This window comes from Lycium barbarum, chromosome 5 (assembly GCF_019175385.1).
Source record: "Lycium barbarum isolate Lr01 chromosome 5, ASM1917538v2, whole genome shotgun sequence".
Taxonomy (NCBI): Eukaryota; Viridiplantae; Streptophyta; class Magnoliopsida; order Solanales; family Solanaceae; genus Lycium; species Lycium barbarum.
The window spans coordinates 55,042,212-55,059,496 of NC_083341.1; the positions used below are offsets into that span (position 1 = coordinate 55,042,212).

At 37.7% G+C, this 17,285-nt stretch overlaps 2 protein-coding genes across 2 annotated transcripts; one reads left to right on the plus strand and one right to left on the minus strand.

Moving 5' to 3' along the window:
- The first annotated feature begins 248 nt into the window (after positions 1-248).
- Positions 249-5,440, plus strand: LOC132640847 (eukaryotic initiation factor 4A-15). Its single transcript, XM_060357631.1, has 5 exons — positions 249-408; positions 2,834-2,903; positions 3,088-3,197; positions 3,501-3,931; positions 4,573-5,440. The coding sequence occupies exons 2-5, from the start codon at positions 2,836-2,838 to the stop codon at positions 5,206-5,208; spliced, it is 1,245 nt and encodes a 414-aa protein (XP_060213614.1). The 5' UTR covers positions 249-408; positions 2,834-2,835; the 3' UTR covers positions 5,209-5,440.
- Positions 5,441-6,169: 729 nt separating this feature from the next.
- LOC132640848 (casein kinase 1-like protein 2) lies at positions 6,170-15,674 on the minus strand. The gene is made up of 14 exons (XM_060357632.1): positions 15,290-15,674; positions 15,161-15,201; positions 9,593-9,662; positions 9,350-9,498; positions 9,170-9,265; positions 9,021-9,091; positions 8,356-8,417; positions 8,198-8,261; positions 8,042-8,126; positions 7,842-7,968; positions 7,676-7,755; positions 7,542-7,605; positions 7,252-7,379; positions 6,170-6,852 (listed from the first exon to the last, which is right to left on the minus strand). The coding sequence occupies exons 1-14, from the start codon at positions 15,363-15,365 to the stop codon at positions 6,568-6,570; spliced, it is 1,398 nt and encodes a 465-aa protein (XP_060213615.1). The 5' UTR covers positions 15,366-15,674; the 3' UTR covers positions 6,170-6,567.
- Between the last annotated feature and the right edge of the window lie 1,611 nt (positions 15,675-17,285).

Consider the following 17,285-nt stretch of genomic DNA (forward strand, 5'->3'; position numbering starts at 1 on the left):
TTTACACATTTGGTAAGATTGTATAAGAATTGAGAAAATTTTAATAATTTTCACAACTTGTGGAGTTTTTATGTTTTAAAAAAAAATTACAACTTAAAACATTTAAATTGCATGTTCAAATATGATTTCGTCTCACGATTTTATCTCATGAGATGAAATCATGTCCAAACGGCTTCTAAGGAAGTCCCAACAAGGACACGTGTTAGTAGTAGTACAAATTGTGGAAGGCGAAGGGGCAAATTGGTAAAAGCAAAAAAAGAAGGGAATCGCTTTCGTTACCAAAGGAACCCTCACACACACTCACACTTCCTTTTCCTCTTAGCATCATCGCCGTCTTCTCAAAACTGCACGGCGGAAACCCTAAATTTCTCAACTTTCATTCTCTCTTTCTCATCTCTACATCTTCAGGTAACATTTTTTTATTTTACTCAGCTGTATATGCCAACGTGTAATCTGTTAGATGCAATGCCCCCTTTTGTTTTCATTTTATTTTGAGTTAATGGTCAAAAACACTCTTAAAACTTTCACTTTTTTCATGAGTTTTATACCTCAACTATCAATTGTTCCATTTACCTACCTAAATTATCGCTCACTTTGTATTAAAACACAACTCGATGTTGACTTGTCCAATGATTTCAAATAATTATCCAACTCAGCATCGAGGTGTGTTTTAATACAAAGGGAGTGATAATTTAGGTAGGTAAATAGAATCATGGATAGTTGAGGTGTGAAACTTGCAAAAAAGTGATAATTTAGGTGTGTTTTTTATCTGTAGCTCCTTTATTTTGCTTGCTTGTGACCTTACGTAGTACTCTCAGTCATATCACAGTGCCTGACTGGAAACTGTGTTTAAGATGTTAATTTGACTTGTATATTATAATAGTTGAAGAAAATATTGAATTAAAGGTTTTATATATAAGAATCTGAATGCTCGAAAGCTGCTATAGTTGTATATAATAAATACTCTCTCCGTCTCTGTTCCAATTTATATGACACTTTTCGCTTTCTATTGTCAAACGAGTTGTTCATTCACCGTAATTTTTTCATGTGTCTTTTAAATACTTTAAATTATGGTGACTTTTCTTACAATCCTGCAACTGTTCCGTTTCTTTTGAGCCGAGGGTCTATCGGAAACAGGCTTTCTACCTCACAAAGGTAGGGGTAAGGTATGCGTACATCCTACCCTCCCCAGACCCCATTATGTGGGAGGGTAGTTGTTGTTTTTAGTTATGGTAACTTTTTCGTAGTTTCCAAATATGTAAATTTTATTTTGAAAAATTTAAAGGTTCTATGTTCAAACACAGTCAAAATTAAACTTGCATCTCGAAAAGCGAAAAGTGTCCATAAATCGAGACAGAGTGAGTATTATTACTGAAATTGTGTCAGCCATTTTAGGACGTTTTAAAATGAAAAGGAGTATCATGCGAAATGTGCCGGAGGGGGCATATAGATGTAATTCTTGATGTGTGGGTTGATTCTTTTATTTAGTTGACTGAGATATTTTGTTTGGAAAGTCGATACTGTCAAGCATGATGGAGCTTTTGCTTATCTTTGGTACTTGAAAGAGAGTTGAAATTGTGTTCTTTTATGAGGCTCTGTGTGGCATTTTTTTCCATAACCGTGGTGCTGGGGCTAGCTTGTGCACACCTCGACTATTTCCACGAATACCTGTCACCTCCCACCAGCAACATGTATCATGTAACTTGTCCGCCAAGGATAGGACAGATGGGAAGAATCACTTAGTATTTTAGTCTCTAGTGGGGTTTGAACATGAGACTTCATGTTCCTCAACCCACTTCAGACCACTAGTTCACACCCTTGGATGCCTTTGTGGCATTTCTAAGCTGGACGAGTATGCAGAAATGTCATAATTAAGAGAATGAATGTTGTAGTTGGTAGTTTGAGTGATGAGGCTTGTGGAAGGTGTTGCACGCTGTTACTTATGCATTTTAGCATAGTTTTCTTTTAGCTAGTAACTACTAACAATAGCACTCTAACTTCTATACAACTGAGAAATGGCAGTGAAACCAAAAAATTACTTCAATGTCATTAGTGTGCTATTTTTTAGGACCCGCGCTTCAAACTTTTTGATAAACCAGATTGAATTCATCATTCTTCAACTGAGAACTCTTAACTAAGAAAGTGATGAATCACATCTTTCACATTCTATTTTTCTAATTATGCATGTGTATTGTTGTCTTTTTTTTAGCTGGTAGTTTAGGTGGTGTGAGAACGAAATTTAAACGAAATTGAACAGTAAAGAGAGAAATAAATAAAAAAAAGGGTCCGACCCTCCTCAGTATCACCTAATCTTTTAAGTTAATTCCCATAAAAAGTAAATATTCTTTCAAGTCGTTGCATGTCTTCAATTTTGCTTCTTGATGGTCGGTCACATTCTAGCAAGAGAAATTATGGGTTGGATTCTAGTGAACCAAATTAAGAACTTGCAATTTGTACAAGAAACACAGGAATCAAAAATTAAATCCAAACTTTTTCTTCATATCAAATAGGTGTAGTTCATTTTTCCTTCTCAAATTCAATGGTGCAGTTCTAACCGTGCAAATGTGGAGCTAATTGTTTTTTTTTTTTGTTAAATCAAGTGTAGTTTATTTTTCCTTCTCAAACTCAATGGTGCAGTTCTAATCGTGCAAATGAGCTAAATTGGTCTTTTTACCTTGTTTAAGTCAAAGCATGGTTAATCGAACCAATGAGAACCTGCACATTTGTAATTGATTCAGTCAACTTGTATTGAGTTATGGTGATATTGATGATTTGATAATATTTAATTTTATCCATGATCCTTTGCTGCTGACATGCTGTGAAATCTCTCCAGTCATGGCAGGCGCAGCTCCAGAAGGATCACAGTTTGATGCTCGTCAATTTGATTCAAAAATGAATGAGTTGTAAGTACCAGGAGCCAATTATTTGATTGCTCACTGATTATGCATTTCTAGAAGGCTGCGCTTGCTTCTTCCCTCATTTTGACCTTATTTTTTTTTTTCTGTATTTATTACTCCTATGAATTATTGCTAAAATTCGTTTAGAACATGTATCCTAAAAACCCGGCTTTTTTGGATTTCGCTGCAGGCTTTCAGCTGATGATGGGCAAGATTTCTTTACGTCATACGATGAGGTTTATGATAGTTTTGATGCCATGGGTCTGCAGGAGAACCTTCTCAGGGGCATTTATGCCTATGGTTCGTTGAAACATTTTTCCGCTTTTTCTTGTACTTCATTAATGCATACATTGTAAAAAAGGGGTGGTAGACTGGTAAGTGGTAACACTCGAGGTATAACTGAGTAACATCTGGCCTCTGTTTTCTTTCGACATTTCAGTTCGTGATTCTGGATCATTGCGAATGTTGTCCTTTTGCTTTACCAATCAAAAAAGGAAAAAGAAGAGAAGAAAGAAACAAAGGAAATGCTGCACATATGAGCTCTCTCGCTCTTTCTGTTCCTGTTTCATATGATGTACTTAATATTGGATTATTTTGATGTAGGTTTTGAGAAACCCTCAGCAATCCAGCAAAGAGGAATTGTACCCTTTTGCAAAGGTCTTGATGTAATTCAACAGGCCCAGTCTGGAACGGGGAAGACTGCCACATTTTGTTCTGGAATTCTGCAGCAACTTAACTATGAACTTGTGGAATGTCAAGCTTTGGTCTTGGCACCTACTCGTGAGCTTGCACAACAAATTGAAAAGGTCATGAGGGCACTCGGTGACTACCTTGGTGTGAAGGTACATGCCTGTGTGGGAGGAACCAGTGTTCGGGAGGACCAACGCATCCTTTCAAGTGGTGTTCATGTTGTTGTGGGAACACCTGGACGTGTATTTGACATGCTGAGAAGACAGGCACTTCGCCCTGATCATATAAAGATGTTTGTATTGGATGAGGCCGATGAAATGCTTTCGAGAGGCTTCAAGGATCAGGTCAACTATTTTAGATTGAAAATTGCCTTTGTGGCCAATATGCCCCTTCTCTCCTGTATATACGTGCATATGTTTCTTTATACATCCTTACCCCTTTTACGTGTCTGTTGTGTGAAAGGTTCTCCAACCACTTAGCTTTTCTTAGATTTGAGTTATTATGATGTGTGCAAGAAATATTTTCTTTTGTTAGTTATCCATTGTATGTGAAATGTGACTTGTGAGGAATGTTGGGTGCCAGGGGGAGGGAGGGAGGCTCAGTTGATGGGAAAAGATGGCTGTAGTGTACAGTGCTCTTAGAGTATTCAACAAGCTCAAAATTTTAATAAGAGGGCAAGAATAACATCGCTGTTTTCTGCATGTTATTTCCTATCTTTCGGATCAGGTTTGATTAAATTCATGACTTCATTCATTCAACATGTGACAATTTTGTTCAGCTTTGCACCGTTGCCAATGTGTGTCATTTTCTTTTTGTTCTTTCCCTTTTCCTTTGATGTGTTGAAGGTCTATTACCTCTACTATGAACTAAATTAGTACCGCCACACCATATTTGCATTTGTCTGTGCATCTACTGGTTTTGTCGACATGGATTATTTTCCCTAAGTTTATGCTCATGGCCTGCCCCTCTTTTCTTTTGTCTCTAGATCTACGATATATTCCAGCTCTTGCCTCCGAAGATTCAGGTTGGTGTCTTCTCTGCTACTATGCCTCCTGAGGCACTTGAAATCACACGAAAATTCATGAACAAACCTGTGAGGATTCTTGTAAAACGTGATGAGCTGACCTTAGAAGGTATCAAACAGTTTTATGTGAATGTAGAAAAGGAAGAATGGAAGCTTGAAACCCTGTGCGACCTGTATGAAACATTAGCCATTACACAGAGTGTGATCTTTGTGAATACTCGTCGCAAAGTTGACTGGTTGACAGACAAGATGCGAAGCAGAGACCATACAGTGTCAGCTACCCATGGTGACATGGACCAGAACACTAGAGATATTATAATGCGTGAATTCCGTTCTGGGTCCTCCCGCGTTCTCATCACCACTGATCTTTTGGCCCGAGGAATCGATGTCCAACAAGTCTCCCTGGTCATAAATTATGATCTCCCCACGCAGCCTGAGAATTATCTTCATCGTATTGGACGAAGTGGACGGTTTGGTAGGAAGGGTGTGGCCATCAACTTTGTAACAAAGGATGATGAGAGGATGCTGGCTGATATTCAGAGGTTTTACAACGTTGTTGTTGAGGAGCTGCCAGCAAATGTTGCTGATCTCCTGTAAGAAGCTATTTTCCTCCTTCAGTGGCAAAAATATAGGAGCGGGTACTATTTCGGTGGGTTCTATACATTTCTATCGCTTTCCGTCCCCCTTCATTTTTACATTTTCTTTGTGTAATGTCTAATTTAGTGGTCCTAATGTCTAAAATTATGAACTGGTGAGTAATGCACATGGGCGTTGTGTAATCCATTATTATATTATACAATGGTAGCTATTGCTAGATTTTGACATCAAAGGGTTGTATCTGAAGTACAATGTCGAGTATTATAGCACACTTGCAAATAGAGGCTTTAGACAGACCGTTAGGTTTGGAATTGGTCTGCGATCTCTTCTACGAACAATTTTAATGTTCTTTACTAGTGTGGTTTCCAAAATGGTCGACCCTCGTACAAGATTTTCCATGTGTCTTCTTAATTAGAAATTAGGAATCCTGGTTCTTAGTTTGAGAATTATGAATATTAGGTCTACATATGAATTGAGCCGTAGAAAATATGAATATTATTAGGTTTCATCTGCCTAAATTGTGAACAGTTTTTGGTACATTTGCCGGTCAAAGTTAAGTAATCCTTGCACCAGATTTCAATTATAGACACCACATATCTTAGCTTATCTCTGTTTACGTCTACCTTAGGGTCCATTTACTTCAAATTTATTTATTAGTAATGTTTAAGGAAGGAGATCAAAGTTTTACATAATTAGAGGTCACCACTCTCAATTTGTCTATCACGCGTTTGAGAAAACTGACCACAGAAAGGGTAACCAGACTACAGAAGTATTGTTCCCGTTTCACCAAATCAAGCCATACAAACATCGAAACCTCACTTGTGAAGTTGCAGCTAGTAAGGCCGCACATCCCATTTATCTTGGTGACGAAAGGATAGAGATGGCGTACATTTGACTCTGTTACAAAGTTGATTGAAGGGAATTAGCATTTTGCACATGCTTGTAAAATAACGACCAGGACTAAAAAAAATATTGAGAACTGCTATTTGCACTCAGCGACATTCATTCAACTAGAAGAATATTACTGGGGACCATTTAAATATTACAATGACCAATATACAGTTTCACTATTCCCCAATCATCTGGACAAGGTTTAAAGATTATGGAAGATGTCTGATTGCACAAACACAGAGAGCCATGCACACTAAGCTTGCATTGAAACCACCTGATATCCTGCTTTAGCATCATCCAGATCTATTTATAAATCTTTGCTTGCACGAATCACACGTTCTAGATCCCTAATTTGCAACTCGAAATTCATTTAAAACAAAAAATCAACTTTCAGGGCGTCAAATTCTTTCTGAGTGTAAGCACACGAGTCAGAGATTTACAAGAATGTGATGAAGGGGTTTCCAATCATTACTGACCCTTATCTTCCTCATCAAAATGGAGACTCTCAATTCCTTTAAGCGTCGATTCATAGTTCTTCATACCAGAAGTAGTCTGTTTAGGATCTGATGATCCAACGAGGGGGGAGATTCTCTGTCCACTTGATATTTTGTGCATGGTCGCTGGACTTGCCTCAGGCGTTCGAGAACGTGTAGGATCAGAGTCATTTCCCATAGTGAAAGTCTCACGGCTGCCAGACACTAGACCTCGCCGCAACGATCCACTTGATCGTCCCAGGAAAGTGGAGCTTGACAACTGAAAAATTGGACGATTCATTATAATGTGGCAAAAGATCACTTATCAGATATAGGATATATAAGTTTCCATTTCCAACAACTTTGAAACCTTAAAAGAACACGTGATCTCTTATCTTCTTTTTTCCCTGGGACTAAGGACATACAGAACTAGATTCTCTGTCCAAATTATCTGAATTCTTTTGATGACATCTGATTCTGAAGCAAGAGTTATTTTAGAACTGGCAGAGCACTTCAACAAAAAAGATAGTTACACTCAGGTTTTACTACACTTGACTATGGACTGATCTCTGACAATCGATCATGCACTAATCTATGTCCTAGAAATGGCCCTTTGAGAGCTCCGGAATTTGAATCTACCATCTTATCTAAGTTCATATTTTATCCAGCTCATACTTACCATAGCATCCTTGCTGGTAGAATCATTTCTGAGAGGACTCTTCTGCTTGGACAAACTTCCTGCATTTATAAGCGGCCCAGAATTTCTCCTTCGAGAAGGATCTGCTGGTTGTCTTCCTTCTTCCTCACCTGCAAATGATTGAGTAGGCGCAATGAAAATCCAAATGGAAGAGACAGGAAGGTTTCTACCAGTACCCACAAGTAGGTGACAGAGCCGGATACATTAAAAACAAACCTCAATGTTCTCTATTTTAGAACACAAGAATAAGAAAAGGAATACTGGAAGATCACCTGACCGCCTCTCTGCATTAGGGATAACTGGAGGCATGCCTGAGCTGGTTCCAACACCAGGGCCCTAATAAAAGCAGCCATCATAAGATCTAAGCTCTGCACATATGTAGAAAAAGCGAAATTTCACCACTTACAAGTCGGGAAGCAGGAGCTGCAATTTGCGATTGCTGATATTTCAATATGGTCCAATCAAAAACATAGTCAAACTGAAAGCCTGCATTGCAAATAGAAGTGTAAAGGGGAGCCTAGATTGCATAATACCAAATAAAGCTAAAAGCATATTTCAAAATTCATTTAGACCTTCGCGGATGAAGAGGTCACGAAATATTCTCTTCAGATAAGCATAATCTGGTTTATCCTCAAAGCGTAGTGAACGACAATAATGGAAATAGGATGCAAATTCAGTAGGATAACCTCGGCATAAAGCCTGCAAAATTATAGACCAATGTTCCATAGATATGTCTAAAGAAAATCCAATCACCAAATTGCAAATAAATTACCTCAATTGATGTTGACACCTTCTTTTCACTTATTTTCTCATACTTCTGCTTCTTCGTTCCTGCTTTCAACCCCTGCCAGGGGAGACTGCAATAACTAGATGTCAAACACAAGCTGAATAAAACAATAGTGAGGAAAGAAGTTGCAGCAAACTTTACCTTCCTCTTAGGAAGTACATCAGGACATATCCAAGAGATTCCAAATCATCCCTCCTGCTTTGTTCTGTAACAGCAGCAATAGCATATAAAGTGAGAAATACAGCATTGTCGAACTGTACAACAAATAGACACAAATATAAAAAAACAGGAACACTTACCGATACCAAGGTGAGTATTCATGCTAGCATATCTTGCAGTGCCTGTCAAGTTTTTGTTCTCCCTGCAGTGCCAAATTCCATATAAGGCACAGACAAAATACAAACACAAATGCCAAATATGTGAATGCATGAGCATGCACACAGAAAAAAATTCAGGGGCACTTTTAGTGAAGATGAGAGCAGCGCTATGTAGCATTTAACAGTCTTCTAAAATGGAATACACATACATCCCCATCATAAGATTTTTCCACGACATGCATTTGTTACATAACATATCTTAGAGAAATGCACTTCGAATTGTCTTAGCATATACACACCTGCCACATGCTGTAATTTTCACATATCCACAGCTGGAGTATTACATTTTCCTAACTAGAGACAAAAAGAATCATATCTGTTTCTGTGATAATTGACAAAAGCTTTCTTCAAATAGTATCATCATATCCAAAGGTAGGAAAATTTATGTATATAGACTGCTCAGTCTTTTCACTTCAGCTGGGAGTTCCAAAGTGAACTGAAAAAAGACTTCTGCACCTATTATAATCAAGGAGAAGAACGGTTGGGCAAGGGGAGAAATTCCTATGAGCTATACTGTTAGCCTATTCTCAATGAAAAGAAACACTGTCACTGCAAACACTAATGCTCTAACAAAATTATTATATTACCTGTAAGGTATGTGTTGGTGAGATGAAGTGTCACGGTACTTCTTGGCCAGACCAAAGTCTATAACATAGACCTGCAGTTTAAGTCAAATAAAACTATAGTGGGAAATTGTGATAACAAGAGTAAAAAATTAATAATCAAAATATAGAACCTGATTTGCACGCCTTCCCAAGCCCATAAGAAAATTGTCTGGTTTAATATCACGATGCAAAAATGATTTCGAATGAACAAACTCAATGCGATTTATCTGCAGTAAAACCAGAATAGCCATGTAACCAGCAAGTTTAGGTGGGACTAAGCCAAAATGAGAAGCATTATTCTAACTGCTAACCATTTGATCTGCAAGCATCAGAACTGTCTTCAGGGAAAGTTTCCTACTGCAAAAATTAAATAAATCTTCAAGACTGGGTCCAAGCAAATCCATGACCAGAACATTGTAATCTCCTTCCACACCGAACCACCTCACATTTGGTATTCCAGCTACAACAGAAGTAACAGAAGTAACAGAATTAGAACGCTTACTCATGAAAATGTAGTCAAAAAGAGAGTAAAGACAAACAGAAACGGCTATTACTTCCTCCCTGCAAAATTCTATACAACTTTGACTCATATAGCAACTGAGGATGCTTTGTTTTGACATTCTCCTGCAATATGACCAGCATTTATCAGAGCCTAAAACATAAGAGAAGATATAATAATGCACAAGTCATTCACATAGTTGGGGCCAAAAGAAAAAAATGGAAAAAAAAGAAAAGAAAGAAAGAGATGAACACTTCAACAGACACAACATACCCAGATGATCCCACATGGTGGGGTCTGGGGAGGGTGGGGTGTACGCAGATATTTAAATAAGAAAAAGATAAACACTTCCAGATATGTAATCTTATGACGTATTTGCAATACAGGAATATGCCATACATGGGGGATGGGGGTATTCTCCATCTTTTTCCCAGTCCAAGAATCAACTGATGGCTGTGTTTCAAGGCTATGAACAATGGTACGGTTATGTAGTATTCATGTAGGCAGCTATGGGTACCAGCAATTCTAATTCATTTTGTGTGAACACCATATGTCCAAGAATAAACTGTGGTTGTGTTCCAAAGCTATGAACAGTGGTGTTACGTAGTATGCATGTAGGCGGCTGCAGGTACCAGTAATTACAATTCACTTTGTGCGAACACCATATGTCCAAGAGATATTAGATCACAATTTGACCTATATGCACCAACTCTTTAGCCGGATCCTCGCTGATAATTGTGTTTAGGCACTGATCCCTAACAGTAAAAATTTCAGTGGCACTTAGAAAAAGTCATCATTTGTCAATTAATTCCCCTACATTTGCTACAAAGTGTGAGGGACCGACTACAATTCCCGTTGCAGAAATACAAAAGATGTCCAGTTGGAAGCTCAATAACCGAAGAGTAGAACTTCAATGTAGCATTACAAAACAAAGAAACTGTGAATATTCCCAAAATAAGTCCCCCTAAATTAACCTCAATGCATAATGTTCCTTTCATAACGAAATCAATCTTTAGATGCCAAGTCACACAGCAAAGACAAGATGTCCTCACCCCTGGACAAATGAAACTAATTTTCACCCAATTTGACTTGACTACCACAATAGCCGAAAAACATAATAGCATTCACCTTCCTTGAATTTCCCTGCCTTGTCAAACAGCCGTAGCACAACAGCCACAACTTTCATAGTCTCAGATTAGAGGAATTCTTGGGGATTAGAATACTGGCAATATTTTGAATCGAAGCTGTGATATGCTCAACCAAAACCCCTTTATAGTTGGGATAACATTTTGCAATGGTTGCTGGATGAGAGGGGATTCTGGAAGGGTTTTTTGTCTCTGTTGTCTGGAAGAGCAGACAACAATCCCCAACAATATGATTTCAGGTTTGTTTTAAAATTTATGTTGTCTTTGTTTGCTGGCGATGCGTAAGTAAACGCCTGTTAGCCTCAGTCAACCAGGGACCAAAACTATACGCTAAGTCCAATTGAGAGTCAAGTGTGCTCAGTCAAATAATATGGGGACCAAAAGTGGAGTAATGCAATAACTAAGGAGCCAAAACTACTATTTCCCAAAAAGTTAATGTTCTTGAAATACTTCAAATTCATGTATGATAACACATTTGCTTGCATTAAGATCATTTTAATCATAAATCTTGTATCAACATAGCATACATGCCCAACTTCCCAAACAGTGAAAAAATTGTCCAATACAAGGAACGAGGAAGCAGAAAGCCTTCATTCACATGTACTTAGACAATTCTAAACGAAGACAGATATAGCTGATGCTCACAGTAACTCAATTACATCAACTACCTAAATTGACGCATAACGGCATAATTTTCTAAAAACAACTTCTTTCCAAATGAACACCTAAACTCTTCTGTCCTAAAATGGAGATTTGCAGTCATAACGACTAAGATTTAAATTTTTCACTCTGCAGTTCAATATATGGCTTCCTGATAACTGGGACTATCCCTTTGGGGACAAGCAAGGGATGACTTCAACACATAATTGATAACTTCAGCGTATGTCCTTTCTTCTTGGTCTTCTGCAAAGGTATGTCCGTTTCAGGGTCAGCAGAAGGGGAGCCGGGTCTCTTTCAAGACACGGCCAGAAGTGAATCAAGCCCCTCCGATATTTCCTTGATCGAATGAGACTTCGGCCCTGAAGCGAGGCTCAAAACATGTTGAGCGCTTCGCCTCGCTTTATGTGCGCTTCAGTTAGTGTTATCAAAAGCGCAAAAAAGCTCTAAGGTCAACTGGGGTTTTAAGCGCAAATAAAGCATGGGCTATAATGAAAAAAGGCGCAATGGTGCAAAAATACAAATATATATATACAGTCTTGGACTGATAATAATAAGCATGAATAACAAATAAATGGACAAAGAAATTGTAAAAACATTACAATAAAGTGAAATATCATTTATCTAGTATCATGTCTTCAAGAAAGGCTAATTGGCAAGGAAAAGTACGTCTTAGGGCCTTGATGATGACACTGAAGCGCACATAAAGTGAGGCAAAGCGCTCAACATGTTTTGAGCCTCGCTTCAGGGCATAAGCGCGCCTTTGACAACATTGGCTTCAGTGTCATCATCAAGGCCCTAAGACGTACTTTTCCTTGCCAATGAGCCTCTCTCGAAGACATGAGACTAGATAATTGATATTTCACTTTATCGTAATGTTTTCATAATTTCTTTGTCCATACATTTGTTATTCATCTTATTATTAGTCTTGGACTAAACATATATATATTTGTATTTTTGCACCATTGTGGCTTTTTTCATTAAAGCCCATGCTTTATTTGCGCTTTGCGCTTAAAGCCCCAACCGACCTTATAGCTTTTTTGCGCTATTCGCTTTTGATAACACTGGCTTCGGCACGTTATGCGGGACCACCTTGACTAGAAGCCCATGGTTCTTGGCTTTCCACCCGGAGAATTTGATCACGGACTTCCAAGTCCGCGCAGATTCTTTCGGAAGACTTAATATAGCTTGTACCCAGTCAGCCAATCTGGGTACGGCAGTGTTGTGAAAGGTGCTTGCCTCACGCCTTTTGGCGTGAGGCGTGGCATTTCCTAAAAGGCGCGGCTATGGCATATGGCGACTAAGGCGTCGCCTTTTGATTTTTTTTAAAAAAAGTTGGCTGACTTTTTTAAAACAGAACAGAATAAAGAGACAATATAATGCTAACACTCTTGTGGTTGTAGAATTTGGAGATCTTGAAGAAGAATAGATGTTGCTTCGTTATAATTTGGTTAATGCTAACACTCAGGGACCTTATGACTTATTAACTATCTAGTTGGAGACTTTTAGACTTTAGCATGAACTATCAACTATCTACTTTTAATTTTTCAATTGAAATATTTGCTAGTATTTTGTGAGTATTTGAGTTTTTGGGTATTTATATATGCATATTTAATATTTTAATTTGTTGTGTTAATTCTCGCCTCGCTTCTAAAAGGCGCTCGCCACGCCTCACCATGAGGCGTGAGGCGAGCCCTTGTCGCCATGCCTCGCCTTTCGCCATCCTAAACATTGGGGTACGGTCTTCGGAGTCCAAAACTGGGGGAGCTATTCCAAGTTTCTGGAAAAGGCAAATGAGCCACAGGGACAATATCGGACGTAAGAACTACGACGAACCAATCTATCCATCCCCGATCTAGATCATCATCTGCGTTGGTAAGAATGTTCCAATGACCTTGACCGGACAAAGTAAAAATATGTTGGTAAGAATGTTCCAATGACCTTGACCGGACAAAGTAAAAATACCGCCTCTAAAGGTTTTTGGTTTGTAGAGGCAGAATAGGTGCTCGAGGGTAAAGGGTAAATCAGCATTGTTACAAAAATACATGAGGCAGCCGACTACCCTCCAAAAAACCGAGCCCACTTGTGCCAGGCACACTCGGTATCCGGTGCTCGGAATGGCCCAATCAACAATCGGTACGTGGTTGAGGCATTAATCGCAAAGAGCACGTGTTCTAGGCATTAAATGCAAAAGGTCGCGTGTTCGGGTCATTAAATGCAAAGAGAGGCATTTCTTCACTTCTCACGTGTCAGAGATCTTCTCACTCTTCTCTCCCGCCAAGAAATCAGGAACTCTTCCACTTCCCAAATATATTTCATTGAATACCCGAAAAGTGGGGGACTATCTAGATGGGGTGAAACCCGGGCCTAGCAGGTGGATTAGTCGAATCCAACACGTGGAAGTTTTAGCTCCGATCAGATCCGAACCTACAATGGTTTTCCGGGTCATGGCCCGGAAGCATCCTTGAACCACTATCCCTGGTATGTCTTGCACCGGTGATGTCTCGTATGACGAGAACTATTCCGTGGCCCGGCAACCAGCGATACCGTTTCCATCAGATCTTTTCTCCTCGGTCACAAAACACTTTCCAGCTGGAGTGCACTCACAACGACTTTCAGGCCTGACATTCTCGAGCCCAAGGCTAGTGCTAAGACACTGTTTGATAGTATTTGTACACTGTTGAATACTCTTTACACACTGTTGCATAGTCTTTTCATCATGTTGTACAGTCTTTTCTTTTGGAACGTAAGTATACACTCCCTTAGAAAGAAAGGAATTGGCATTCTCTTAAAAAGAACACCATTGTGAGTTCAATCGTTCAACTAAGAGCATTCCATCTACTTCTAGTTCTTGTTTCTTTGTTTATGCAATTTACATCCTTGATCTTACTTATATCTCCGGCTTAACCACACGAAACAAGAGTTTGATCGGTTATAATTTACTTGCCTTTTACCGCTTTCTTACAAATTCAACTGTTATCCTAAGTTACAAATTTGGCGGTAAACAACTACCAAAATACCCGAAAACCAGAATAGTATTTGATGCTCACATAAATACATCAACTACGTTACCCTAATATGCCATCAACTACCTAATTTGGCATATAGTTTCTAAAAACAGCTTATTTCTAAATGAACAACTAAACTCTTCTGTCCTAAAAGGAGATTTCCAGTCATGACCACTGAGAATCAAATCGTGATTCTGCAGTTCAACATGTGGCTTCTTGATAAGTGATAACTGGACTATCCCTTCGGGGACAAGCAAGGGATAACTTCAAAACATAATTGATAATTTCAAAGTCAACCATCAACCCAAAAAAATTTACTCACTCTGTCCCAATTTATGTGGCACTCTTTCCTTTTTAGTCAGTCCCAAAAAGAATGACATTTTTCTATAGTTAGTAACAATTCAACTTTAAATTTATCTTTTTACCCTTAATGAAATGATTTCTAGCCACACAATTATTTTTGACCCCAGGTTTCAAAAGTCTTTCTTTATTTCTTAAACTTCGTACCCAGTTACTCCCTTCATCCCAATTTATGTGGCGTCCTTCGGATTTCGAGATTCAAACAAGTCTTCTTTTTACCGTAATTTTTTTCATATATCTTTTAAATATTTTGAATTGTCAATTATTGCGACTTATATTTTTAACGTAATTTCCAAATAAGCAAATTTTATTTCAAAAAACTTAAATATTCCAAATTCACAGTCAAAATTAAATTGTTTGACTCTCGAAATCCAAAATGTGACACGACCTCCAGTAAACTGTTGAAAAAAAAAATCAACAGAACTGAATTAATTACTCAAAGAGATGACTCACCAGCTTAATTGCAACCTCCTCATTAGTTTGTATATTAGTACCTGCACCAAATAATCACAATTAAAATAAAATAAAAACAGTGAAAAAATAACATCAATTTATCCAAAAATTTATTAAAACATAACTCACCAAGATAGATCTCTCCAAATGATCCACTTCCAATTTTCCGACCTAGTCGATACTTATTTCCAACACGTGGCTCCATTTCAAAACCGCAATTACTTACTCAATTTCCAGCTTTTTAACTCAAACAAAAAATGAAAGATTAACTGAGTTTAGTACAGAGATCTAAGAGACTTTTCTTCGAAGTCTTGATTTTTGTGTCATGGCTGAGTATATAGTAGTACAAATTTTGCTAGGGTTTAGTTTGAAGAAGATATATAGAGAGAGAGAGAGAAGAATCTTGATAGTGTTTCTCTCTCTATATTTATATACGCAAACATATGCTCTGTCCTTTTTCGGTTTTGAGTTTGCCAGTGAAGTGTGTCGTGCAAATATGGTAACTCAGAGGTTCGATTGGAAGGGTTTTAGATGGCGCGGGGGCGGGGCGTAGGGGAAGGGGTGTGGGGGTTGGGGGTCAAAAAAAAAAAGTTATGTCCGTTTGAACGTGATTTTAAATCACGATTTTAAAATTTATTTGACCTATATAGAAGTGAGGCTCAAAATCTCAGCCTCTCTTGGTCAGAAAAAAATAATAAATAAATAAATTTTTTAAAAATATATAAGTAAATTAAATAAAAAGATAAAAAGTAATGAGAAAAAAAAATGTACTTACTACTAAGTAGTAATTGGAAACTGGAGTACTACTTGTTAGTCTTAGAATTTATATTATGTTAATTTCTTTTGAACGTGATTTGAATTAGTGATTAAAAATAATAATTTATATTTATTCTCTTGATATGGATTTGCGCAAGAATGAGTGGTAGAAGATTCTATTTCATAATTCAAAAGTTTCATGTTCAAATTGTACCAAAAATCACTTAGAAAATATAATTTCGAAAGACGAAAAAACTTAACGAGCTGGCCCGTCCTAGTTGAGCTGCCATTTTGCTAACCCTTCAATTAAAAGGGTCAATCCGTCCTAGCCCATTTAATTCTTTGACCCTTTAGAACTGGGTTAGGTTGGGTTGGACTGGACCAGTGCCAATTTTTACGGCTCTACTTCCAGTGAAGTGTGTTGTGCGAATAATTTTGAGAGGGTAACCCACAACGAGTAAAAAGTAAGCTAAAAAACATTAGGTGCAATTCGTTAAGTGGGGTCAGGACAAGTGGCCTATGCACTGGCAAAAGCCTTGTATGTCCCGTGACTTCAAACTAGTGTGTTTGGTTCTTTCTTCGTTTATCTTCTTTCTCAACCATAGTTAGACACCCTATAATATTGTTGGTTTAGAATTTTCGGTTGTTATAATGACTAGTTATTATTCATTTATTCATATTTAGCTGTTTGTCCTAGTGGCTAAAAATTGATTTTGAAAAGTATTTTTCTTAAAAATACTTTTAATGAAAAGCAGTTTGTGTTTGGCTAATTTATACTATATTAAAAGCACGAAGGGCCTTAGAATTGTTGATTGAACTTTTTACCCTTCATTAAAAGACTCCACAATAGACAAAATTGTCATTTTATAATATTTAAGACTTTAAAATCAACTAAAATTTATTTATTAAATCTTTTCTTATTTGACTAAAAGTCTAAATATTTAGGACTTTAAATCGGTTAAAAAATATTTCGATGTAATTTTTTTTCCTTAATATTATTAGGGCTAGCAAAAGACATCTATAAAGCAAAGGTACAATTAGCCGTCATCGTATCCGTACTTCCAGTATTCATGCGTTTGCACAAAGGAGAGCTTATGTGCAAGATCCAAGGGAAGCAAATAATTACTAAAGTCATTAATTTGCTCACACAAAGATTCCAAGGTTGGGCATAGTTTTATGAAACCTTTTTATTAAGTAGTTTATTTTCTTTTTGGACATCCATATATATAATTGAAGCTGGAGCAGTGCATGGTACGTAGAATTTTTACAAATTGTCACTTTATCTGGTGATTGAAGTGTGTACAAAGTAAATTGATTGACCTGCGTTCATTTATGATTTGTAAGTTATTCATGTCCATTAGGTTCCATG

What these genes read in the sequence shown, in the direction of transcription:
- LOC132640847 (XM_060357631.1), top strand. Translation starts at nt 2,836, where the DNA reads ATGGCAGGCGCAGCTCCAGAAGGATCACAGTTTGATGCTCGTCAATTT. An exon ending in GATTCAAAAATGAATGAGTT is followed by an intron (nt 2,904 to 3,087) that starts GTAAGTACCAGG and finishes ATTTCGCTGCAG; the next exon opens with GCTTTCAGCTGATGATGGGC. An exon ending in CAGGGGCATTTATGCCTATG is followed by an intron (nt 3,198 to 3,500) that starts GTTCGTTGAAAC and finishes ATTTTGATGTAG; the next exon opens with GTTTTGAGAAACCCTCAGCA.
- LOC132640848 (XM_060357632.1), bottom strand. Translation starts at nt 15,365, where the DNA reads ATGGAGCCACGTGTTGGAAATAAGTATCGACTAGGTCGGAAAATTGGA. An exon ending in GAATACTCACCTTGGTATCG is followed by an intron (nt 8,262 to 8,355) that starts GTAAGTGTTCCT and finishes CTGCTGTTACAG; the next exon opens with AACAAAGCAGGAGGGATGAT. An exon ending in AGGTGTCAACATCAATTGAG is followed by an intron (nt 7,969 to 8,041) that starts GTAATTTATTTG and finishes ATAATTTTGCAG; the next exon opens with GCTTTATGCCGAGGTTATCC.